The sequence below is a fragment of the Meriones unguiculatus genome, chromosome 3 (assembly GCF_030254825.1).
Source record: "Meriones unguiculatus strain TT.TT164.6M chromosome 3, Bangor_MerUng_6.1, whole genome shotgun sequence".
In the NCBI taxonomy this organism is placed as follows: Eukaryota; Metazoa; Chordata; class Mammalia; order Rodentia; family Muridae; genus Meriones; species Meriones unguiculatus.
Genome location: NC_083351.1, coordinates 38,546,081 through 38,572,870, shown reverse-complemented (window position 1 = coordinate 38,572,870; position 26,790 = coordinate 38,546,081). Strand labels below are relative to the sequence as shown.

Genomic DNA, 26,790 nt, shown 5'->3' with positions numbered 1-26,790 from the left:
GGCCATCTCATTCAAATCACACAAATAAAATATTCTATAAGAATACTCTAAGAATGCCAGAAAAAGGAAAGATACAGGTCTCCGGCAGGGAGTCAAGACTGGGAAGGTAAGCCTTGAAGGAAAAAGGGAAATCAGTCATTCCGATATCTTTGTGGGAGCCTCTTTGTAGTCCAGGACCTTAACCAGTGTTCCGGTCCTTGATGTAGGAGTGTCCCAGGAACATTTAGGGAACACTAAGGCTGAAGTGTTGTCAAACAATGATTGTAAGGTATCTGATGTTGGAACATTCTATCATAGCTAAAAAGCACTTGGCAAACATGTGCTTGCTATGTGTGATGTTTGCCAGTGTTTTCCTTCTGCATTCTGTGCTGATCTGACTCAGGTAGAACTCTCTAGCTGGGTTGTTGGTAATATTTATTTCCTGAGCTTTGGCCCAGTTGCTTCTTTTGGAGGTAGGATTCTCAGTCAAATAGTAGTGTCCTGGTAGTGTCAATTAAAAATATTCTCTGGGTATGGTAGGAAGGCTGTCAGCTTCAAATGTGAAAAACATGGTGGTAGTAATTTAAAGTGCTAAATCAAAAGAATTCCTGAAATGTTGTTTTTGATTCCTGATAGCGATACACTTTCATGGTACAGAGAAGCATAATGAAGAAAAAAAAAAAAATGTGCCTTCATTAACCACTGAACACATTTTTAGCCTACTCCTTTCCTATTATTTGTTTGTATTTGAATGTAGCTTTAATAATTATTTTCCTATTTAGAAAAATCAAAGGCTAGATTCCTGTTTAATCCTGGTATGAAGAGGTAGATTGCTGACTCATGGAAATACAGGAAGAAAAATGTTGCATGGCACTATATTACAGGGAATATGTGACAGACATCTACTTTCCCCAAAGAAGAAACCGATTACAAATGAAAGCCCATACCGCTGAAGTCCATCTTGGTGAACCAGTGAGTTTTAGTGGGGTTGCCTACAGGTGTCTGCATAAGGAGTTCAGGAGCAGAAATAACGAGAAGACAGTTGTATCACCACAAAAGTTTACCCTAGAACTCACTGCATGACTTACAGGTAGCTCACCATGTCTGAGAGTGTCTCTTCCAGGCAGTATGGCTAGCCTGTCTCTTTCAGACAGCTTAATTGGCCTGAGCCTCTTCTGGGCAGCTCAGCTTGTCTTGAGAGTGTCCTTCAGCAGTGCTTACTGTTGGTATAAACTGGTGTATGGAGAATGGTTTTCAGAAACTTCTTTTATGTTAGTCCTATAAGATGAATTGTCACCTTACTTTAGAACATCCTGAGTCATAAGCTTCCCACCAAGATGAAATGTTTTATCTCTGAGGAAACTTTTTAACAAAGAGATACCCGTGTGGATATAGGTAATCATTCCCTAGCATTTGGAAATGACTGTAGTTTACCTACCTAGTTCAGTTACTTACTGTTTCTTAGCTGTTAAATGGGGACAGGAACTCATCTGTAAGTCTTAGAGAAGACGTGAGATTATGAATGTGCCTGTAGCGGTGTTGGAAACTCTTCTAGCTTCTGCCACATAGTGAACATTCAATAAATACTGTTAGGATGAGGGATCAGGAAATAAGTGTCTGTCTAGTTGTATTAAGGTTGTGTGCACTGAATTAATAAGCTCCCGTGACTACTTTCCAGTGCCTGTGGTCTTCTGATCCTATTCATTATGCTAACAAAAGGCAGCTTAAAAATGTGATATTAAGCGAATAATTTCTCTTCCTAGCTCTGTCATTATACCATCCACTGTCATTATGTTAACAAAAGGTAACTTAGAAATGCGGTACTGTGTATAAGTGGTCTGCCAAGCTCTGTCTTTTAACTGTACCTAATTAGTATTGTACTTAAATTCATTGTATAATTATGAAAATAGTATATAAAGATAGTTGTGCTTTATTTTTTGAAGAGTCTACTACCTTTAGAATTATTAGAAACCTAGGATTTTTTAAAATCTCTGTCCTATCATAAATTTAGACAAATCACGCACTTTATTTGAATTTTATTCATTTGGCAATGTTTTTATTTTTTAGTATATACTAGATACTACTAAACTTTATTTTCTCATTTATAAAACAGTCATAACACGATTCCTGCTTCAGCTTCAGTGTTGTAAATGTTGTAAAGAGATAACTTATAAACTGTAAAAATAAGTTACTGGGGCCAGTGAGATAGCTCAGCAGGTAAATGCCCTTACCATGTAGGCTTGACTACCTGAGTTTGATCCCTGAACTCTAGGTACATGTAGAAGGAAAGCCCAACTCTACACACTTACCCTCTGACTTCACGCACCCTGGCTTCACGTCCACCCCCATGTTTGTTTGTTTTCTTCCTTCCCTCCCTCCTTCCTTCCTTCCTTTCTCAAAAACATACTCTGGCCCTCTCTTTAATAGTAACAAATGACTTTTAAGAATTGCTATTAAAGTAAAACATTTGGGCATGCCTCAGATGTATTTCATTCTAGATTTCTTCACCCGGATGCTTACTATGTCATGAGCCTCTGTTTGAGAAAGAGTTGATGAATTGTAGTAGTTCTAGGCCCCACAGGCCTACAGTAACTGACCTTGCTAGGAGGTATAATAATGACCTTGATAGCTAAAAGACCTACTTCTTTTCTGACTCTCCTTAGCTATGCCATTTCCCTTCTTCTGAGCCTTGTTTGTCTAATTTAAAGTTGGATATAATTATATTGCAAAGCTATGAGATCATACATAGGTATATAAAGTGCTTTGCACCCATCTGCATATGAGAGGTGTTTTGTAATAAGAGTTAGGGAGATAAATCTTGCACATCCATGGAGCATTGTGAAACCTGGAAAGCATGTTGGGGGAAGTTGGTTCTTGTGTTGATCAACCCTCTGTGATTCTGCCATTCTTTCTTTGACCTACTGAGATAAGTAAATGGATAAAACCTCTTCTTTTCTTTTCTTTTTTTTTTTTTAATCTGATTCTAAATTGTTGTGGTTTCATAAAGCAGTTATCAACTTGTTGCTTTCCTCTGATAACTTAGGACATAGTGTTACCCAAATAGTGAAAAATGTAATTATGATTGATGGCAAAGAAAATCTAACTTAATATGTGGTTCTCTATTAGTACAAAAGCAGATTAATTCCTGTAAATGGTGCAGATGAAAGTAGGGAAACACACTTTATGCCGTTCCATTTGAAAGGTATCATTAGATCCACATAGAACAACTTTGTATATTACTTGCACATTTGGAATCATTCAGAAGTCTGTCTGTTGTAAGTGACATGAGGTAAGTAGAAAATGATGATGCTTTAGAGATGTGTCAGCTCTGGTTGAATTTGGTAAAGGAAGAGAATATTATTACTTCAGACTTGTCACTGAAAAGATAAAATACTATTTACATAAGTGTGGAAGATTTTAAATGACTGGTTTACAGTTTCATTTGCTCTTATAAGCCTCACACACATACCAGTTACCCTAAATATTGCTTCCAGTGGGATATCAACTTACTGATACAGAATGTGTACATGTATATAATCTTCACTACTTTTAGTAAAATTTAGCCATTAAGCTAAATTTGTTTATAGGTCTACTGAAAATAGGTATAAAGCTCACTATGGTGGCCTCTGCTTATAATCCCCGCTCTCAGGGTGTTGAGGCAGGAAGATGGAGTGTTCAAGACTCGCCTGGGTATAAACAAACAACAAAGAAAACTCCTGGTACATAGTAAGTCTTTTTAGATGTTAAAATTCCCACTGGGTAGGAAAAAAGAAAGGGGCCACATTTAGGAGACAGAAGAAAGATATACAGAGATAAGGTGGATGATACCAAGGAGCTGCTTTCTTGTGGCATCTTTTTGCTGGTCATTTTCATACATGTAATAACCATTGCTTCTCTGTAAATTAGAATAACTGATTTTTTTTCCTTATCGGTTCTTTTTGTTTTTTGTTGTTGTTGTTTTGTTTTTGCTTTCATCTTGTATATGAAAGGCAAACACAATCTCTAGACTTTCAGTGTTAGCTGGTAGAAAGCTTTTCACCTTCAGTCAGCAGTAGGAGGAATCTTATCTCTGTCAGCTGTTTTCCCTTTGACTGTGGCAAGACACACACAAGTGAAACTGAAGTAGGCCTCTGGCTGCACAGTAATCCACTGCCCCAAAGTACTCATGTTCCCCTTTCAGCTCTGATCACTTAGATGTGAAACATTTTTTTTACTCATTGTAGGAGGGAAAAATCTCTATCAGGCTTTCAAGTGTTTGTTTATTACACTTAGTCTTTTGTGTTGTTCTCCCCTTAACATGGATTGTAGTGATTTTTCAGGGTTACATAGAGCACTACTTATTTATTTACGTTTGTTAGTCTTGACCTACAGCAGTGGTTCTCAACCTGTGGTCACAACCACTTTGGAGGCTCAAACAACCTTTACATAGGAGTTGTATATCAGATATTTACATTACAATTCATAACAGTATGAGAATTACAGTTATGAAGTAGCAATGAAATAATTTTATGGTTGGGGTCACTATAACATGAGGAACTGTATATTAAAAGAGTTGCCGCATTAGGAAGGTTGAGAACCACTGAGCCTGAGGGTCACTCTGTCCCTACGTTGTCCTGGAACTGACTGGTCAAGGCAGTCCTCTTGCTTCAGCCTCTTGAAGTGTTAGAATCCAGGTGTGATCATCACCCAGCATCATTTTTATTGTAATAATCTTCATACCTTGTAAACTGCCCACACATCAATGAGTGCTTATGCTTTCCTAGGCATGAAGTTGGTATAGCTTTTTACCACTTGGTTATCCTTTCACATTCTTTGGCAACTGCTAAATTTGTTTTCTTGTTACTGTTTGTTTTTCACATTTCTTAACATTGGTTGGATTTCTTTTTCTTTTCTTTTCTTTCTTTTTTTTTTTTTTTTTTTTTTTTGGTCACCATTCTAAATAGCTGTTTGTTTTTTAAGGTAAAGGTTAGGGAGGGAGGGAAAGTTTGTCAACCCATGGAGTCATTGTGAAGCCCAGAAAGCACCTTGAGGGAGACGGACATCCTTTGACCAACTAAAACAAGTGAATGAATGAGGTCTTTTATTTTTAAGAGTCTGATTCTAAATTGTATTTTGATGAGTACTACGTTTTATATGTTCTTACCTTTGTATACTAAATTTATACTTCAATACCTTACACATTCTCTAATTTTTGTAGTTTGATTTAATTTTTTTCTTGAGTTTCTAAGTTATAACATTTGTTATGAGTGGCAAATTTACTTTATTTACTTTATTTCCCATATTCAACAACAACAACAACAAAACCCATGGATGAAGAAGAACTTGATTAACTTCAAGATAAACATTAGAAAGGCAAAAACCAAAACAACAAAAAAAAAACCAAAAACTCAGCCTTTCCCTCTTTTCTCTCCCCCCCAAAAAAAAACCCCATAAAACAAAAGAAAAAAAACCCATTTTTTTTTTCTTTTCTTTTCTCTAGTTAGAGGCAAGAGGGACCATGTTTCAAGTCCCTGACGCATTCACAAACTTTGAAACTTGTGTTCTTCTGATTTTTATTTCATGAGAACATAAAGTCCTTAATAATGTTTGAACTTCACTCTGATATCTCAAAATTGCCCAATGAATAAATAACCTGTTTGGGGCTTCGATAAAGCAGTTGACAAGCACTCCTGATATCAAGTGGTGATCTAGAACTGGTAACAGTTTACTTTCTATAGGCTTAGATTTTTTAGACACCTACTTTATTTAATGTTCATCATTGCTTCTACTTCCATTCCAACTTCCAGACCTTAGGTAGGAGAGTAGTAGGGAAAGGGGCTGTAGACCTCTTTTAATTACTTCCTGCTGATTAGGGTCATTGAGTTCTTTGGGGATATAACAATCTCAGGATACCAGCAGTCCAGTCAAACAGCAAAGCAGCAAACCACAGCAGCAGCAACAAACAGCAGGCAAAGCAACAGCAGTGGTACCACTCAGCAAAAGTGGCAAGATTCCATCCAAATAGCATCAGTCTGCCACAGCGGTAAAACTCCACCAAAGCAACACACAAAGTTCTCTGGAGCATTTCTCTCTGCAAAAACCAGCGAAGAGATGTGAACCATTGTAAAGGGTAGTGATCTCACTGTCTGTGGGCTTCTATTTATCCCTTCTCAGAGTCAACACAAGGTTGTTTTCCGGCCAGCAAAAACCATACCTCCTTGCACAAGGTAGTTTCCAGGAGACAAACATCATTCAGCTTTTCACGGGGTCTGTTTTCCGAGGGGGAAAAAATACATTCCCACATCCCATATATGGAATCAAAACAAAAAACATATTTACATAACATAACTGAGTTTGCAAAGAAACCAGAAACTTTCATTTCAAGTTTAAGCCAAGAAACAGTGGATTGAAGAATAAATCCCAAGTAACAAAGCCAAAACTTTGAAAAGAGATTACGTGCTTAAATTACACAAATTAGAAATTTTACATTAGTAATCCGATGATTATTAAATAAATTCATGCTTAAATTACAAAAATAGATACTGAATTACTGTTCATTTCATCTTTAATTGCATTTATAATTGTTCCATACACTTAGTTGAGGTTATGATGAGGTTAGTTGAGGTTATGGTGATAGTTAAATGCAATCTATGAGTCGAGGGCCAGGAGGCAGAAGATTGTGCTGCAGCTCTGACACTCAACAAGTAACCTTTGGCTGTGTGCTTCTCTGCATTCCCCTTGTCCACCAATATCTATGGCTGCTTTGTGCCCTTATATTCTGAGATTTATTGGAGTTGCTGACTTACTTATCTCAGTGGAATTTGTTTCCCAAGAAACATTAGGATCATGATTCATCTCTAGACTAACTAAGTGCTACCTTACAAAGAATCATTTTCACATAGTGGAAAAATATGCAACATCAGCAGTTACATTATGGCTAAGGCAAGGAAAAAAATTGGGAATTTTGGACAAATCTCCTGTGAAAACTTAGAATTAAAATTTGTGTTCACAACACAGAGGTTGTGTTCACAACAGAGGTTTTCAGGGTTTTTGTTGTTGTTTTGTTTTTTGTTTGGTTTTTATGGAGTTTCAGAATATGAAAAACTACAGGGGTTGGAGAGATAGATAACTCAGCAGTTAAGAACACTGTCTGCTTTCACAATAAACCCAGGTTCAAATCCCACCCATACAGTGGATCTCAGCTGTAACTCCTAATCCAGGGGATCTGTGACCTCTTCCCACCTCCACAGGTTAGGTATGCACACGGTGAACAGACATATATGCAGACAAAGCATTCATATAGTAAAAGTAAAAATATAAAACTTTTAAAAAACCAAACCATTTCGCACTGCTATCTGACATATATAAATACAACTAAAAGTTTCTCAAAAGTACCTAACATCACTGTGTACATCCTCTGGCAGTGTCATTTCCTTTTTGTTACTGTTGGGTGTAACTTCAGGGAGTGGTTTCACAACCTAGTAATGTGTTCAAATATACAATTCAAAAAATAGTGCTATAAAGAGTATTACATCCTTTGTTTAGTTAAGGTTTCTATTGTTGTGATAAAACACCATGACTACAAACAACCTGTGGAGGAAAGGTGTTTTGTTTTGTTTTAAAATTCATTCATTCATTCATTCCTTCCTTCCTTTTAGCTTACCACTTTCAGATCGCACTTCTTACCACTTTCACTCACACACTGAGCGAAATCAGGGAAGGGACTTGAGGCAGGTGCTGAATCACAGTCTATGGAGGAGTACTGCGTACTCACTCATCCCCATGGCTTGCTCAGCCTGCTTACTTATAGCACCCACAGCCACCAGGCAAGGGGTGGCACGGTTCACAGTGAACTGGCCCCTTGCACATCAATCATCAATGCAGAAAATGCATCACAGGCCAGTCTGGTGGGAACATTTTCTCAGCTGAGTCTCCATCTTCTAAAACAACTCTATAGTTTGTGGTAAGTTGATATAAGCAAGCCATGGCTTATTGAAGCAGTACTAATAAAAATTTTTTGGAAAGAGTTTCATTTGTAATTTATAAGACCCGTAATCGCATCATGCTTTTAAAAAGATGTCCTCCATCAGTAAGAAAACCCCAAGGTTTTTGTTTATTAATTTTTCTAAAAAGTTTGTCGTTAGTGTTTCAGGTGGTCAGGGTCTGGGTCATGTCTTTCAAGGTTTTTTGTTCTTTACAAAAAATTGAAATAAAATCTCACACAGACTACAAAGCAGAAAAACTTCCTTTAAAGCAAAGCTATTAAGAAAAAAAAAAGTCAGATAGGAGAACTAGAGAGATGGCTCAGCAGTTAAGAGCACTGACTGCTCTTCCAGAGGACCTGGGTTTAATTCCCAGTCCCCACATGGCAGCTCACAACTGTCTGAAACCCCAAAATCTGACAGACACCCTCACACAGACATACACGCAGACAAAATACTAGTGCACAAAAAATAATAATTATTTTTTTAAAAGGTCAGTTTTATTGCAAGGAAACAGTAGACCACATGAGTGAAGAGACTTAAGGGTACCAGGTTTCAGCCTTAAATCTCTTTTTGTGGGGTCTAAGAAAGGAGTGTGTCTTTACTAGTTTTATGTCATCTTGACACAAACTAAAGTCATATGAAAGGAGGGGACGGACCTCAATTGAGAAAAATGGCTCCATAAGATCAGCTGGAGGCAATTTCTTAGTGATTGATTGGGTGAGAGCCCAGCCCATGTGGGTGATGCTATCCCAGAGCTGGTGGTCCTGGGTGTTATAAAACAGCAGGCTGAGAAAGCCATGGGAGCAAGTCAGTAAGCAGCATTCCTCTATGGCCTCTGCATCAACTCCTGCCTCCAGGCTCCTGCCTAGCTTGAGTTCTTGTGCTGACTTCCTTTGATGATGAACTGTAATGTGGAAGGGTAAACAGAATAAACCCTTTTTTCCTGATGTTTTGTTTGGTTGAGGGGTTTCATCACAGAAATTGTTACCTTAAGACAGAGGGACTGGTTACTAAGGGGTGTAGTTTGGATGGTTCTCTATTTTGATAGATCATATATTCATTTTTCCTATTGTCCATGGCCTTTCTCATAATGCATCTGATTTTAGTGATCTCTATGCTCAGTTATACACAGACATCAGATGGTACATAGGGCATTTTCTCTAAAAATGTATTTGAAGGGCACAGTTTGCCTTACTGTGCCACCAGTCCTTCTATTTTCCTAACTGAATTCATTAAGAATACACTCAACATAGAACTTGTCTGAATTTGATTGTTGTTAAACGTGGAAAATGTTTTATTGCTCAGAGATGGGAGTACATGTAGTCTGATGTGGGTAGGTCTTATGAAGGTTCAGGGGTTGCTAGGTTTATTGTTTGGAGAGAGGTGTGTGCACATATTGTGTGCAGCTGAGGGGGCTAGGCCAACAAGTACTTTATTACAGACGTAGGGCTGTGTGTGTGTGTGTGTGTGTGTGTGTGTGTGTGTTGTATGTAAAACCAAAACCACATAGGGTCCCAGCCTAAACTATCTCCTGTGCCTGTCTCATTAGTACAGAATATCCAAAGGTGGAGTATCTTGCTGACTAATACTTTGGTTAACATTTTCTACTTAGTTGTGAATTACTGTTTGATCTATTGAATACTCATATTTAGTCACTTAAAATTTTACATGCAGAAAGAAGTATTTGAAGAAATTCTAAACCATCTGTAAGATCATCTTGAAATAGAGATGAAAATAGTGAAAGTACCTTTGAAAATAGTTTTTTTTATTATTATTAGTTACATTTTATTAACTCTGTATCCCGTTCCCTCATTCCCTCCCAAACCTTCCCTCCCTCCCTCATTTCTTCCCTGCCCCTTTCCAAGTCCACTGATTGGGGAGGACCTCCTCCCTTTCATCTGACCCTGTTTTATCAGGTATCTTCAGGACTGGCTGCAAAGTCCTCCTCTGTGGCCTAGCAGGACTTGCTCCTCCTTTGGGGGGTGGGGAGGTCAAAGAGCCTGCCATTGAGATCCTGTCTGAAATAGTCCCTGTTCCCCTTACTATGGGAAAACAATTGGTTACTGAGCTACCACGGGCTTCATCCAAGTAGAGGTTCTAGGTTATATCCGTACATGGTCCTTAGTGGAGTGTCAGTCTCAGAAAAGACCCGAAAATAGTTTTAAAAGGACATAAGAGGACTGGAGACATGGCTCAGTGCTTAAGAACTTGTACTACTTTTACAGAACCCACATTAGGCAGCTCCCAACCACCTGGAACTCTGGCTGCAGAGGGGTCAGACATACCTGACCTTCATGGGGACCTCATATTCATTAGCACCCCCACAAGTACATAATAAATTTCATATAAAAACTTCTGCTATAAAAAAGAAACATAAGAAACTCATTTTATTAATAATACAATTGGGTATGTTTCTATATACTTCTAACAAAGGTATTGAGTTCCTTATTTTATAATCTCAAGGATAAAGTTTGAGATATTCACACATAAGAACAAGTCACTTCTTTCTTTCTGTGTACCTATGTAAATGTAGATTTAAGATGATATGGACCATACAGCTTCAATGATTTGGAAAGTACTCCTTCAGCATGTATTCACCAGAGCTTCTAAATATGACCTTGGTGATTTTTAGAAAGAAGGCTTATAGATGTCCTTTGTTATAGATGCTCTTGAGATGGAATCTTCCTAGATTTAGGGAAGGTCCTGACTCTAGATCTTGATGTTCTTCATGACGAGAGTGCACAGAAAAAAGATGAAATGATGGAGGTTTGGTTATAATGATAGATCTCTGTAAATTAAGGAATATTGGTAGCCACTAGAAGAGGCAACTGAGAATCCATCTTCAAAAGCTTTGAGAACAGTGCCTTGCCAGTGACTTGATTTCTTACATCTAGAATTATAAAATAATTAATTTGTTTTAAGTTGCTATGTCTTTGTTAGTTGTCAGGCAGTCCTAGTAAACTAATATAGAGACCAAATTGCATTAGTTCATATTTAAATCTTATATAAATATACCATTTATGTATTTATTTGGTACAGCTCATATACCACTTAAGGTTTGAATCATCACAGTCTTTTCATGTGCGAATGACCTTGTACCTGAAAATCCCAAGACCACTATAAAATAATGAAAAGGTCATCCCTCCTTATGAATACCTTTCTTTTTGCTCCTTTCTTCTTTTTTGACAGGTCATTTAAGTTGTGTTCCATTCTTTGTTTCTTTTATACCAAGCATGGTACTTGGTGTACAGTAGAGACATCACAATATTTTTTTAATTTGATTGAACTATATTAACTTTTTTTTCATTTCTAGGTATTCTACAATTCTATGAGATTTTAAAATCTGTCTTATTTGCTCAAAGAGTAAAAAGTAATCAATGGTACTGTGGCTAGAAAAGAAGGCACTTTCTGAACTCAAATGAAAAGACAGTGCTAAAGAGCTCTTCCAAAACTATGTAAGAAAAATACTTAGCTTCATTGTAGAAACTAACAAGTAAAAAGTACTTACTCAGTTTGCAGCCAGATTAAGAGAATAAATTTTTAAAATGCTCTACCTACCAATACATTTTATTTTTAAAAGGAAGGGCAAGTTTCACTATTGTAGAGATGAGCATTATTTGTGTATTATCAGTGAATGAAATTTCTATAGCAGTTTCAATGAATATTTTGTTTTTAGACACTGAAACAGTTTTAGATAGTCCTTGTAGGCCAGACAGCATCTAACTGGAACTCTCTTAGAGATCAAGTGATTAATATAAAAGTCACAAGGATGTATTTTGTCATTTATAGTTCTGTTTATCATGGGATGTAAAGACAGCACTGAAATAGAATCATGGGCTCCAAAGATTACTCAGTTATAAATTGTCTTACTGCTTAACTCTCTTTCATATCTGCTATCAGATCTTCAGTCCCCACCAGTCTCTCTATAGCAAAATATTAATTATTCAGAATTGCAAATTTCAGGGGAATAGCAGTTTTGGGAGGGTTTTCCTCTTCCACTGTCATTTACCCTTTGGTTGCTATATCAGAGAGCTTATAGGAAAAATCAGCCCATTGTAGTTTCATCTTTCAAAACTGAACATACTAATCTTTCTGTCCTATATGTTAATTACAAGCCTACCAGAGACCGCTTACCAAGAATGTATCTATCCACCCTTAACTCAAGTTCATGGCCATGCATGAAAGAAAACCCATAGGCATGGGAGCACTGAGACAGGCAGGGCTTGCTGTATGTATACATTCTGTCTCTCAAGAGATTTCCATCAGCACAGGAAGCAAGCACTTTGTAGGTTAGGTAGACACTACAGTTTCTGTGGCTGAAGTGAGAGGTGAAGCTTTGCTGTGACATTCAAGCATCATTGGAAAGTAAAGAAAGAAAGTTTGTTAGGGCCATAATATGATGAACTCTGGACTTCATCCTCCAATAAACTTCCTTAGACATGGAAGTGTATAGTGCTAAAATAACACATCATTTTGATAAGGATGAGTATGAAAGCAGTATGCAAAATGACATATATGGAAAAACAGAAGATTTAGCTATCATGATCACTATTCTAAGAGAATTAAAGCTTCCTGGGTATCAAACTACCTTTCTAAAACAATTTAATTTGCGTTGCAAAGTCATTTTTTTATTATTTTTTTAACTTTTATTAATTACACTTTATTCATTTTGTATCCCCCCATAAGCCCCTCCCTCCTCCCCCCCGTACCACCTTCCCCCCCCCTTTCTGCATGCATTACCCTCCCCAAGTCCACTGATAGGGGAGGTTCTCCTCTCCTTCTTTCTGATCTTAGTCTATCAGTTCTCATCAGAAGTGGCTGCATTGTCAGGGTTCTAGGTTATCTCCATGAATAGTCCTTGGTTGGAGTATGAGTCTCTGGGAAGTTCCCTGTGTTCAAATTTTCTTGTTCTGTTGCTGTCCTTGTGGAGACCCTGTCCTCTCCAGCTCTTACTATTTCCCACTTCTTACATAAAATTCCATTCACTCTGCCTGTCAGTTGGCCATCAGGCTCAGTATCTGCTTTCACAGTCTGCAGGGCAGAGGCTTTCAGAGGCCCTCTGTGGCAGGTTCCTAGGTTGTTTCCTGTTTTCTTCTTCTGGCTTTCAGAGGCCCTCTATAGCAGGTTCCTAGGTTGTTTCCTGTTTTCTTCTTCTTCGGACGTCCATCCTCTTTGCCTTTCAGGATGGGTATTGAACATTTTAGTTAGGGTCCTCTCTTTTGCTTAGTATGTTTAGATGTACAGATTTTAGTGTGTTTATTCTATGTTGTATGTTTATATGAGTGAGTATATACCGTGTGTGTCTTTTTGCTTCTGGGACAACTCACCGTTTACCTGCAAATTTCATGATTTCCTTATTTTTCATTGCTGAGTAATACTCCATTGTACAGATGTACCACAGTTTCTGCATCCATTCTTCAGTTGAGGGGCATCTGGGCTGTTTCCAGCTGCTGGCTATTACAAATAAAGCTGCTACAAACATAGTTGAGCAAATGTCCTTTTTGTGTACTTGAGCCTCTTTTGGATATAGGCCTAGAAGTGGTATGGTTGGATCTTGAGGAAGCGCTATTCCTAGTTGTCTGAGAAAGCGCCAGATTGATTTCTAGAGTGGTTGTACAAGTTTACACTCCCACCAGCAGTGGAGAAGGGTTCCCTTTCTCCACAACCTCTCCAGCATGTGTTGTCACTTGAGTTTTTGATCTTGGCCATTCTGATGGGTGTAAGGTGAAATCTCAGGGTTGTTTTGATTTGCATTTCCCTCCCTAATGGCTAATGAGGTTGAGCATTTCTTTAAGTGCTTCTCTGCCATTCAATATTCCTCTACAGAGAATTCTCTGTTTAGCTCTGTTCCCCATTTTTTAAGTGGATTACTTGGTTTGCTGCTTTTCAGCTTCTTTAGTTCTTTATATATACTGGATATGAGTCCTTTGTCAGATAAAGGGTTGGTGATGATTCTTTCCCAATCTGTAGGCAGTCACTTTGTTTTGATGACGGTGTCCTTTGCTTTACAGAAGCTTTTCAATTTCATGAGGTCCCATTTATTGATTGTTGCTCTTAGAGCCTGTGCTGTTGGTGTTCTGTTCAGGAAGTTTTCTCCTGTACCAATGAGTTCTAGGGTATTCCCCACTCTTTTTTCTAGCCGATTTAATGTGTCTGGTTTTATGTTGAGGTCTTTGATCCACTTGGACTTCAGTTTTGTGCAGGGTGATAAGTATGGATCTATTTTCATTTTTCTACATGTAGACATCCAGTTGGACCAGCACCATTTGTTAAAGATGCTATCTTTTTTCCATTGTATGGTTTTGGCATCTTTGTCAAAGATTAGGTGTCCATAAGTGTGTTGCAAAGTTATTTTTAAAACCATAAAAATTAACCCATGTGCTGGTGGTGCGTGCTTTAATCCCAGCACTCAAGAGGCAGAGGCAGGCAGATCTCTGTGAGTTCAAGGTTAACCTGGACTACAAAGTGAGTCCAGGACAGCCAGGGCTCTGTTACACAGAGAAACCCTGTCTCAAAAAAACAAAACAGACAGACAGATAATACAATAAAAACTAAAAGTATAGAAATAAAAGAAAAATGGCAGAAATAAAACTAAATCTACCTACTGTGTCAGTCAGTGATCATAACAAATTTAGCCCGATCAGTTGCAATTTTTTATATTAAAGCACAAAGTAAAATTTAACTTTTTTCTGAAAACATGCATACCTATAAAAAGAATGTGATTCCAAAATATTGGAGAAAAAGCAAATATGAGCAATAAAAATCCTGGGGCCCCATCTTACTTAACAAGATGGAGTGCAAGGCGAAAGTCATTTAGCAGGACAGACAAAAAATAACATCTTAGAAAGCTAAGGGCACAGTTTTGCAATGTAAAATTTATTGTATAGTCATGGAAACTCAGATTTTAAAAGCAGTGGATGAGAACTATAGACCTGTGTAATAGAAGAGTCATGATTTTGTAATAAACTTATTATTACCCTGGAGCACAGTACTCTGCTTAGGAATAAGAAATTAGAAAGTCCAAGAATCAATCTAGAACTGAGTATAAGAAACAGATAGTCAGACATTTCACTAAGGAGTTGTTCTTCACTGAAGACAATGCACTCCAAAATACATGTTTAATAGTGAAATAAGGGCATTCTTTGGCATGTGTGGGAGATTATTTTTTCCACATTTTTCAGTGTAGAAATGTATGTGCTAACTGCAAAAGCTGGCAAGTAGGATTAAAGGATTTGTTACATAATTTAGGAGAAAACAGGGTCTATGTAGTATAAACCTTGTTTGTTTTTTTTTTTAAAGCTAACTAAAAATGCGGTATTTCCAAAGTTTAGAATTCAAAAACATTGATGCATTCTGTCTCACCCACTATAGAATGCTGGCTGTCTTCCCCCTGATGCCACTTCTCCAGCCCCTCTTTATCTTTCAAATATTGACTCCCTGTTTCAGCATCCATATGGGAAGCCCAAATGAAGTTAACCTGCCCTCCCCCCGCCCATGTGACATTCTATTTTCTGGTATTAGCTAGCTGCTTGTTTCTTCATGGTGTCATTTTACATTTCCCTATATTCAGTATTTTCTGTTGGGTAAAGTCAAATGCTGTCTTTTGTTGTTTATCACTTCATGGGTGATTCTGTTTCCCATTGTGTCTTATGAGGAAGCATAATACCTACTTGTCTGGCTTTTAGTGGTGATATTGTTCAGGAATAACTTTCACTTGTTCTTTGTTAAATTGACTCAAGTTTTATTGAAGCGTGCGTGGCAAAAAGATTTATTTTGGCTTGTAGTTTCAGATGTTTTGGTCCATAGTTAGTTGGTTTTCTTGCCTTCAGACCTTGATATAGGAGTGTATTATGTTAAAGAGCTCATCATGGCAGCTGAGAAACAACAGATATGGGACCTAACTTCCTCCCATCACACCCTTTGTGTGAAGTTTTACCACCTCCGGCAAGTGGAGGCAACAGTCTGGCAAGCAAACCTTCCTAGACTTTGGGGAGCATTTAAGCTTCAAACTGTAACACTCTTAAGGAAACTTTCTTTTATCAGGCATGTTGGGCAAAAAATCCTGTGTGGCTTGAAGAACAGTCATAATTTTCTCTTGGCATATACTTGCAAATTTTTTCTAGACTGTAACTTGAAGGAACAGTGCTGTCTACTAATTAGGAGACCATCATACATTGAACATTGTCACTTTACTATTGCCACCCCTCATCTTCAGGTTTCAGGGTATATACAGGAAAAGACTACAGTTGTGATCTTGACTTTTCTCCAGATTCCTACTCCTTGTTATTTTTCAGTTGCTTGAAGTTTGGGTTCTAGAAGAACAAATGCGATTTTTTTTTTTCCAGAAAGTAATTCTTTCCACACCTTAAGAATCTCATCCCCAGCCATGAAAATAATTTTATACCAAGAACATTCCTTCTGAAGTTTAGAGAACTACATTGTGTCTTCCAGTTAACTTAGTTCATCCCACATTTAGATATTCTGAAGACAAACAACAGATGTCATTAGTTTTTATTGGAAATCCATGTATGATTAAACACCAGCAAAAAGTGTGATTTACAGCAACTTTTATTTCTTTGTATTTGTCCAAGGCTATTTAATTGGCTTAGTTTAAGATTGGGGGTTATATTATATTATATTATATATCTGAATTTGGGTGCATTGGAAGTGGCAGGGGGGCAGAGTAAAAAACTTATCATTCCTAATATCTACCTATGTTTTCAGTTAATGAAAAATATTTTTTATTGTTGTGATGCATATTCATAAATGCAGTTTGCTCCTGGTGATGACAAAATAGCCTTTTTTGATACTGCAAGAAGATACCACTGAGCAAGTTAAGGGTTAAAAATAGCTTATGAGTCTTAGATGCTTTGTCCTCTGTTTCTCTTTGAACTTGTAGTTCATTATATTGCTCTTGAGAATACTAACAGTGTGAGATACGCCTTGATTGATACCCAGCTTCAAGGTCCTTCGTTCTGTCAGCTTCAGCTTCTTTCCTCCAGGGGCTTTTCAACATCTAGCTCCCTACAGCCAACTGCAAACCTTTTATGCTTTTGTTGTCCACCAGCTTAATGCAAAACTGAGAGTAGAATTGCTGACATTGCAGTCAGAAAAGTGACCTCCAGGGACAAGAGGCAGCATTGGGACTTCAGGTGGCAGGCTGTCAGTATGGATTAGAAATGGAAGAGAGCTGGTGCTGATACATCACTTATTTTTTTTTTTTTTCTATAGAAGAGACATGGCAAATGCTTTGTAAAGGATTTTGAGAATCTCATTTAAAAGGGCAAACATCTGAAAGCTAGCAAAAATACTCTAAGCTGTTAACAACAGAATGTTGGGTAGACAATGCACATTGACAGCAGCAATAGTAAAGGGAAGAAAACATCCAATATTCAAACTCTTTAGGCAAGTAATTTCATGCAGAAATGTCTTTTCAAATTATGTTAAGAAGAAGGCAATATACTTTACAAAAATAGCATGTAAATTTCTAATAAAATTACAAATTTCCACTTTTCTAAAGTCAAGTAATGGCTACATGTCACTGCAGAATTATCACAAACTTGTTGATTGTATTCATATTTGAGGACCATAAACTTTTATACAGAGTTTTAAGTGAATGTATGTGTTTGTCAGTAGAGTAAAAAGCTTTGCTCTCTAAAGCAGTGCATCGTAAACTTTAGTGTGCATAGAAATCATCTGGAAATCATACTAAAGGAAAGTTTGTATTCATTAGGTCTGGACTGGAACCTCACTGATTCTCAGGTGATCCCAGTGCTGCAGGGGCAGGGGCCACACTGAACAGTGAGGTTTTAACATGTTGGGCTTTAAACAACAACAACAACAAAATCAAAAGTGCTTCTTATGTTCTAAGCCCACTGATTAGAAGATGTTCTGGTAAACCACTCAAAGCCTAGAAAATGTGTCCATGCCTGTGAATCTCACTAACAGAAATGATATTTGATAACTACTTGGGTATAATATTTTATTAGCTCTGGGCCCTAAAAGTCCCATGCCATTTTTTTCTTACCTTACAGATGGCACAATGCAGCTGTTCACTTTTCACTGACTAATACGATGTAGCTGTTCCTTTTGGAAATAATTTACTGATGATTCTGTTTCTTTTCCTTCAGCTTCATTAAGGTATAACCAGCAAATAAAGATTACACATATTTACAGTTAGCATTGCAGTGTTTAGATGTATGTATACATTATCAGTTATTAAATCGAGCTAATATCCATATCCATCACCTTCACACCATTTTCTTGTGATGTGAATATTTGTAATCTAATTGCTTTTCAGTTTTTAGTATACTATTAACTGTAGTCACCATGCTGTATGGCCTGTGTCCTAGAACATCTGGAAACCAGGTCAAAGAGTGTGAAGGAACTGAAAGAAGGTATTGCTGGGAACAGGGCAGCTGTTGGGCAGAGGTGCTGAGGAACTTCTGTGATGGGCAGAGCAATTGCTTCTGAGATTTGGTCTAGGTCTCCAAATTTTCACCAAGCATTGTGCTTTTCTCTGCCAAATAGTTAAGTCCAAATTGTTGCATTCCTTGTTTTAACCCTATTTTTCTCAAACTTACTATTATGTTTGTTGGCTATTCTTCTTTCCTCTCTCCCATTTCTCATCTCCAGCATTCACTGTAATTTTTAGTATTAACATAGACTTGTTTATCTGTGTAGCCATTTATTTAGTACTTATTTGAGTGCTTATTGTGTGCAAATAGCATATAGTACTAGACGGGTCTACTTTCACAGTACTCATTGTCTGTTGGAGAAATTAAGTTACCAACATAAAATAACCAGATTAAGGACAGAAGTAACATGCTCCTTTATTATGAAAGAATAATATGTTAATGTTCTGTAGAAAGTGCTCTAGGAGTTCACATGAGAGAAATAAATCACTGTTGTCTGGGACCACGAAGAATGTTTTTGTAGAAAGGAAGCTTTTGACTTGGATACTGAAAACTAGGTTACCTTTGCCAGCTGTTCCAACAGTGACCATGCATGACATGAGCAAATCTTGGAGGCAGGAGAACAATGAGACAGGTTTTAGGAATTGCAGGTAATGTAAACTTACTGCATTTCTGAATTTATAAATTACAGGATCTGGAGTATTTGTGAATGGCATTTAAAGAGGCCTTCCTTATAGCAGTTCTGAGCTGTTGATTTTATTCACTCGGGCAGCCTAGTGTTGCCAGTGCATAGTGAAGCTAGGGATTGGCCTAGCAGTCACATCCTTGCTCTTCTATTCACTCTTACTCTGTTCTCATTTTAGCCTGTTATATGAAGAGTAATGCTTCATGATTTAGGATTGGTGAAAAGTATTGTACAGTTCCTATCAGCTACAGGGTATGCTGCAATGACTGTATATAACTTTTTGCCTAAAAAACTGCCTATAGAGGGAAAAAATGGTATTAAGTATATAAAACTCCAAGACAACAGGCATGATCTGGGATCCCTTAAGCATGGTAGAGTTTATTTATGTCTGATGGAGGAGAGGGGAGAATGAATATGAATGTGAATGAATATGAATTTATTTCTTGAGACAGGATCTTACTGTGTAGCCTAGGCTGTGCTAAAGCGTGGGATGCTCCTGCAGGAGCCCTAAGGTGTAGAGATTACAAGCTTGCGTTACTGCATCCAGTTAGAATGTGTGGTTACTGTAACTGTAATTCATTTTAGTTGCCACACAGGGCACCCATGAAAAACAATAGGATGTAACTCAGGAAGGAAGGTGCAGCCGCCCTGTTCAGAGGGATTAGTTCTCTCTGGGAGACATTCAATTTATAGAGTATCATAATAGTTCCCATTAAGAAAATATTTAGATAGAATCTTCCGGTAGTAATGAACTAGAAAATTTTATTTCTTTTTAAAATTATGTACAACTCATGTAAAATTATTTAAAAAATTCTTCTTTAATAGTATTATTGATTTATTCTTAACTCTAAAGATGGTCCTCATGGGTTAGTGCCTCTTTCAAAAAGAGTAACTGCACTGAGGTTTAACACTGGGTGACAAAACACTCTCACATTGCAAAAGTGAGGACAGATATATATTAGTATTGTAACAATTAAAACTTGACCTAATATTGAGAGAGTGGTTAATAAAAACATTTTCTAAACTTTATTTCTGAAATATTTCCCTTTAGCATGTAATCAACATTTCAATAAGATACCTAATCTAGAGAGTAGTTTAATTTCCCAGTAACTCCTACTGACTTTGATGACTTTTTCAAATCTTTTTTTTATTCTGACACTAGTTAACACACTGGTTTATTGTGAAAGGAAAACCATTTTCTACTAAGAAAACCAAAGCTTAATGGAAAACAGAGGTTCCTCCAAGGATGATCTACAGTAGTTTATAAGAGGGCACCCTGGCAGAGTTGTCCTGTGTACCAAGAGAAGCAAGAAGTGGGGCATAGTTGGGACAGGGTCTAGGTGGTTTTATGTACTGTCTTTACTAGCCAAACAGGTGGCCTTGGAAGAAAATGGGGAGGGTAACAAAAGGGAAGATTTTGTGGTTCCCACTAGGATCTTAGCTTTTAAAACTCTCTAGGTAATGCCGAAGAAGCTCCTTCTAATGGAAGCTTTAAAAAAAATTGTCTCCTTCCTTCCTTCTCTCCTCTCTTCCATTCCTCCCTCTGTCTCTCTGTCTCTTCTTCTTTTTTTTTTTTTTTTTTTTTAAATCACATGAATGCCATGTCAGTTGGTGTGGAGGTCACAGGACATCTTGTGGGAGTTCTCTACCATATGGGTTCCAGAGATTAAACTCAGGCCATGAAGCTTGGTGGCAAGCATCTTTACCTAGTGAGCTGTCTCACTAGCCCCAGTTAAAGATTTTTAAAAGCTGAGTTTAGTGCGATAGCCACGAGAATGCCCTTCTTTATGTAAGATCACATCACTAGACATCTCAGACTGAATGCTTTATAGTTGGTTTACCTACTGTGTGTTGAAGAAATTATCTCATGAATTGTAGGATGTTTTTAGAGATAGCTCTCCATTGTTGTATTAACAAAAAGAATAATATAATGAACAAGAGAATAACTAAAGTTGTAAAATACTTTCGAGTTTATATCTGTACTTACATATGTTGTCTATTACATTTATAGTATTTCACCATTAGAGGCTGTGTTCTCCATGTCTATGAAGATCTGCTATTTAAAATTCTCCTCTTCTCCACTCTGTGTGTGTCTGTGCGCATGTACACATATATGTTTCTAATTTATTTTTTGAAAATTAAAAACTTTACTTCAAGTGTAGAAATTTCCTTTCCTCCCTTTTTGCTGTAGACCCCACTTGTCTTTATTTCATGTGAACCCTGCAGCATTTGAAGCATGAAGGTATTTTCCCAAGAGAGTTTTTATTTAGCCCAGGGTGATGTAAAGAGCAACAATCTGTCAGTCTGGTAGAGCTTGGTAACAAGTCAAATAAACTTTTCATATTGTACATTAATAGAAATGTTAATGCTAGTAGGAAACCCCCCCTTTACTCCCTAGAGAGAAGAGAGACCAGTTTTCTTGCTTTGGGTTCTTGTAACAAACCCAGCTGCTAGCTGAATGCCAGCCTCATCATTTGCATATGTCCTAGTACAGTTATTACAGGTAAATCAACTATTACCTCTTTTTCTTTATTACCTAGTATATAGATGTTTTTTCATATAACTATTTAAAACTTTAGAAAAATTAAATTTAAAATTTTGGTAAACCTTTTTGGTGGGCAGGGTAAGACCCTATCCCCCCAGATCCCCTCTGTAGCCATAGTTAGCCTGGAACAAAGAACTTCATTCACTCTTCTATGATACTCAAGTACTGAGATTAAGCACTTGTGTGTGCCACAAGGCCCAGTGTGAAAGCATGTGTTTTAATATATAACTCTTGAAAAATAGGCCCCCGTTGGATTATATAGTCAGAGATCATCTTTTTTAAAAAGTTTTTCTTTTTATTGAAAATTAATTTTTTCAAACAATATATTCTGATCAATTTCTCCTCCTCTAATTCCTCTTCCCTCTAGATCTTCAGTCTTAGCACCTAACACATTTTGCCATTCTCTTCTTTGCTAGTTTGAGAGCTTATGAGACCGTGTGTCATGCCATAGGTGTTCCTTGTTACCTAGTAGATACTTGGTAAATTCTGTTATTTAATGACTTGACTTTGATAGTGATCGGTTTCATTGCTCTGCTTATTTTTTGTTTCTATAGTTTTTCACTCAAACAAGCAACTGTAAGTCTTTTCTAATATAATTGAACTCTGTAATTCTTTTAAAATTGGTCATGAATGTATGTGGGAAGACTCTTTTAAGTGTTGATATGTATAGAAGATTTCTAAATTTTGAGACTTTTAACAAAAGACAGATGAGACAGTTTTACTTAATACACAGTCTAAAGAAAGAAGCAAGGAAACATTTTATTTTCCCTTTGAGGAGTCTTGTAGCAGGAAGTGGTATGTTTGAATGGTGGTACACCAAGGGGAACTCAACAGGCCCAAGTTCAGATTTCTTGGAATCTCAGTTTTCAGAAATGGGGATTTATGTTTTTTTTTTCCTCCAGGCCTAGGAAAGACTCTAGTCAGGTTTCTCAGACACTCTAATGCTGTATCTCTTTTATACAGTTTCGCATGTTGTGGCGACCCCTACTATAAAATCATTTCATTGGTACTCATAACTGTAATTTTGCTTCTGTTGTGAATCATAATGTAAACATCTGATACTTAGGCAATCCGCTATGAGACCTCTGTGCAAGGGTTGTTCACCCCACAAAACACACACCAAGGGGTTGGGACCCACAGGTTGAGAACCGCTGCTCTAGCTAACATGAGTCTTATGGCCTACTTTAGAAGGTTAGAGAAACTTTTTAAAGGCTGTTTCAGGAGAAGGAAGAAGGCTAGAGAGACTTTCTACATCTGTTTTCTCAAAGCCAGGATAGAACATAGCATGCCTTGAAGCTTATCAGAGGAAGGAAGTCTGCCCTTCCCAGCTAACTCTGAGGCATTGAAAAGAGTAAAAACTCTTATATGTAGTAGTTCCCTAGATAGATATATTACATCCTACTTGAAATCATTTTAAGACAGAAACTCAAAAGCTCTTCAGGAAATCGTAGAAACCTCCTGGACTCACTATGCCCATTTCTCCGAAGATTTGAAAATCTACAAGTCACTCTCAGACAAGCCTACCTTGGACAAGCCCATATTCAGATCCCTGACCAGCTACCTTGGAGAAGCAGAACTTAGCAGAGGTGACAGTAAAATGTTTAGACCAACACTCCCCGAAATGTTATGCTGCCTAGAGAACGTGCAATGTGCTCCAGCTTCTTTTGTGAACTGGCACACATGCTAGGATGGATTTGATGATCTATCTTTGAGTCATTTGTGGTCCTCTAAGTAACCCTCACTCTGCATTCCTATAACTAACGTCAATAAAACTACTTGGTTTACTGCAAAAAAAAAAAAAAAAAAAAAGAAAAGAGTAAAAACATTTCTAAAATCTAATTATTTAGATACTCAGAGTCACACTTAAACTTACTTTTATGAGAATATAGTAATGTCGTAAAGAATTACTTGAGGTATTTACATGCTAGCATGAACGTGCATACATTGAGTAATTGGTGAATTACTGAAGTTTGAAATACTAAGAACTAAAAAAGTTATTAGTTCTGAGAACTAAGCATGAATTGGCATCCAAAGGAGGACCTGGCAATTATTGGAGTAGAATCTGACATTAGTTTTCATTTACTGGAAAACAGTAATTCAGTGGATGAATTTTCATGTATAAACTCTGCTTTGGGTAAAAGATCCCTTGGGCAGCAGATACAGTGAATTAGCAGTGGAACCTAAGAATAAATATTACTTCCTAAAATAAGTAAAACTTTGATACTTTGTTTTAAAATTTAATCTTTTCTCTGCATTACAGTTTCAGATAGGCTAGATTCTCTTTGATAATCTAGAACTTGGATTTCCACATTAAAGTGAAAGTGAAAACATTCTTTTTTTTCTAGTAGCTGACACCTAACACATCTTTATCATAACCTGTGAAAACAGTGCAAGGGCACTTCAGGTAGGTGCCTCCAGTCTTCCCCAGTGTCTGTCTTAGGTGCATGGTGGTTGGACTCAATAAACTTAGTTTTATATCAGTACTTTCAGAATGGCTGCATAAACTCATAATTTTCTTAGTTATTGGCAAAGTGTTTGGAAGTGTAGGAATTCTCTGACCAATTTTTAGGATGGGGAGATTGTTTTATTGGTCTAATGAAGGTTAGGATAGCTAAGAATGAGTAAAATCAATTGAAAGATGATTTTCTAAAAACAAGTAGAGCCAACTTTAGTAATTTCTTTTATACTGCTTTATTTGCTTGTTATAGAAATGTTAATTTTACATTTTAAAATTTTCAGGTAACTTCGATTTTTACACCTATAACAGCTGAAATAACAAGTCTTGATTCAGAGAATATAGATGAAATTTTAAGTAAGTATCTTGATTTTTTTAAATGTTTTCTTCAAATAATTTATAAAATCACAATAAAATTTTAGTTATCTACAGTAGTTAATAAGCTGGCATTCTGGCTCATTTCACTGAGTTTATACAAGTACTTTAGGTTTTGATTAAGTTCAGTAATTGTTATGTTGAATGTATTATTTGCTGACAGTGTGATTACAGATAGAATTAACTTGGAATTTTCCGATTTTTGCAGATACTAAAGGAAAGGTCATGATGGTTGATATGGTGGGTTATTTTAACAAAGGAGATTTTAAAGTATATGTAATGTCCATAAATTCTTTCTTTTAAAAAAAAAATACCTGAAAGCAAACAAAAAGCCATGCCACTGTTTTATAGATGATCGACTCTCCAAGTATTAGAGATAAAGAAGAATTAAAAGGCATTAATTACCTATATTATTTTATGTTCATAGAGCTTTAAATGTCAAAAGAATCTCTCCCTACCCATGAGCTCGCTAGAGTAGTATCTGTACACCAGGTATCAGAAAGACACCGAGGGCTTATTAAAACCTGTGCAGCTTGGGCAGCTCCCCAGTTCTTGGCAGAAGCTGCCAGACCGCACCTGATTTGCATTTCTTTAAGTTCCTGGGTGAAGTTGGAGCTTCTTGTACAGAAACTAGTTTATGAATCACAGCCTGAGTGAACGGGCAAGTCAGCCAAAGAGGGGAAAGGGAAAGTCTGCACAGAAACAGAAGTCTGCACTGTGCTCGTCCTTCTCACCTTCCAGATTCTGGAACATCTGTGTATTAGTTTCATGGTTCTGGAAGAGTTTTCAGTTTCTAAGGAGTTGGGTTTAATCAAAAGAAGTAGTACTATGTCTTTCTCAAGTCTTCACATCCTAAGAGATGTTGTGTGACAGAGTATTAAGTGTTAGGAACCAGGAAAAGGAGATTTACAATGCTACAAGGTAGACTTCTAAGAATGAGAAGTAACTAACTGTTCAGATCTCTTCAGTGAAAGACAATTCTCCTTGTAGAGCTAGTTCCCAGTTTCTGTGTGTATGGAATATTTAAAAATGGATTATTAAGCTCAGGACCATCCCACTTTATGAGACTGGATTACTTGGAAGGTTACATGACTGATCAAGATTTGATTTCTTGTTTGCCCTATATTTATTTGAGACCCAGTGAAAGTGTATCTTATAAATGAGGGTATAGAGAAAGTGTTAAGTTATATGTAAGCCAACCTTGTCCTCCTCAAGTATGGCTTTCTGGGTGAGTGGTAACTGTTATTGTAGATCTTTAATTGTCCATTTATAAATGGGAAAAGATCATGATGAAAATTGTATCTTTAAATATGGCACATAGACACAAATAACTTTGGTTTGTTTTTTAATTTCAGATAATGCTGATGTTGCTTTAGTAAATTTTTATGCTGACTGGTAAGTAAGCTTGTTTTAGTTTGGGGGCTGGTTTCCTTCCTCCTCTTTCCTTTCACCTTTCCTTACTTCCTTTTTTGTTTTCCTTGTACATGAGAAGAAAACATAGGTTGGAAATTAGGATTTAGGTGTGGCAAGCTTATAAGAATAATGTTGATATTTTTCAATTTACACAGTTTTTTGAGGAGGCCCGTAGTTCTTTCTCTGAATCCTGTCTTCTGTCTTTATATGGTTCCCTGGGATCATTTTCCTTTTTTTCGCTTGAGGTTGATTATCCCTTATCTGAAGTGCTTTGGCTCAGAAGTGATTCATTTTTGGAATATGTACATAGACTTTTAGCAGTTGAGTGTTTCTAATTCAAAAATCCGAATCTGAAACTGTTTATCATTTGTAGTTTCAGACTTTGGAATTGGAGATGTTCAACTTAGATACTGTTTTGTTTTTAATCTACTTGTGCCCTACCAAACTGACTTTGAGGGCAGAGGCAGTGTCTTCCCAGTATTCCCAGGATCTAAAACATGATGCTTAAGTCTGTTAAAGAATGTGTGATGGAGACAGGAAGAGGGAAGAATTTACTGGCCAGTAATTTGAAACCCTGGCATTATTGTTTTAACCACTCCCCAACAGGCTCATTGCCTGCCAGCTGCCACCAGCCTGCTTTGGGCAGCTGTGGTCCTGTAGTTTCCTCTGAGTCTTCTCCTTGGTTTTCTGTGCCTCTACTCTTATGTATTTCCATAATATTCTCTGCAGCATAAGGCAGAATTTATGTATTATGTATTTATATATTTTATATTATGTAGTTTTACAATGTTCTCTGCGATATAAGGCAGATTTCTTCTCAACAGTACAGATTGAGTTTATACTGTACCTTACACTTCCCCAATCTTTGGGTGAAAATTTAAGCCCCCTGGCTTAACCTAGAAGGTCCCTCATGATTTTCTTATTTACTTGTTTGCATATTTTGCTTCGTTCTCCTTTCA

At 37.1% G+C, this 26,790-nt stretch overlaps 1 protein-coding gene across 1 annotated transcript in view; it reads left to right on the top strand.

Annotated features, from left to right (window-relative positions):
• Positions 1 to 26,790, top strand: part of Erp44 (endoplasmic reticulum protein 44) — a 96,708-nt gene that overhangs the window by 11,847 nt on the left and 58,071 nt on the right. Inside the window, exons 2-3 of the mRNA XM_060379885.1 lie at positions 24,328 to 24,400; positions 25,774 to 25,813. Coding sequence (XP_060235868.1) covers positions 24,328 to 24,400; positions 25,774 to 25,813 — 113 coding nt within the window. The remainder of the gene's footprint in view (positions 1 to 24,327; positions 24,401 to 25,773; positions 25,814 to 26,790) is intronic.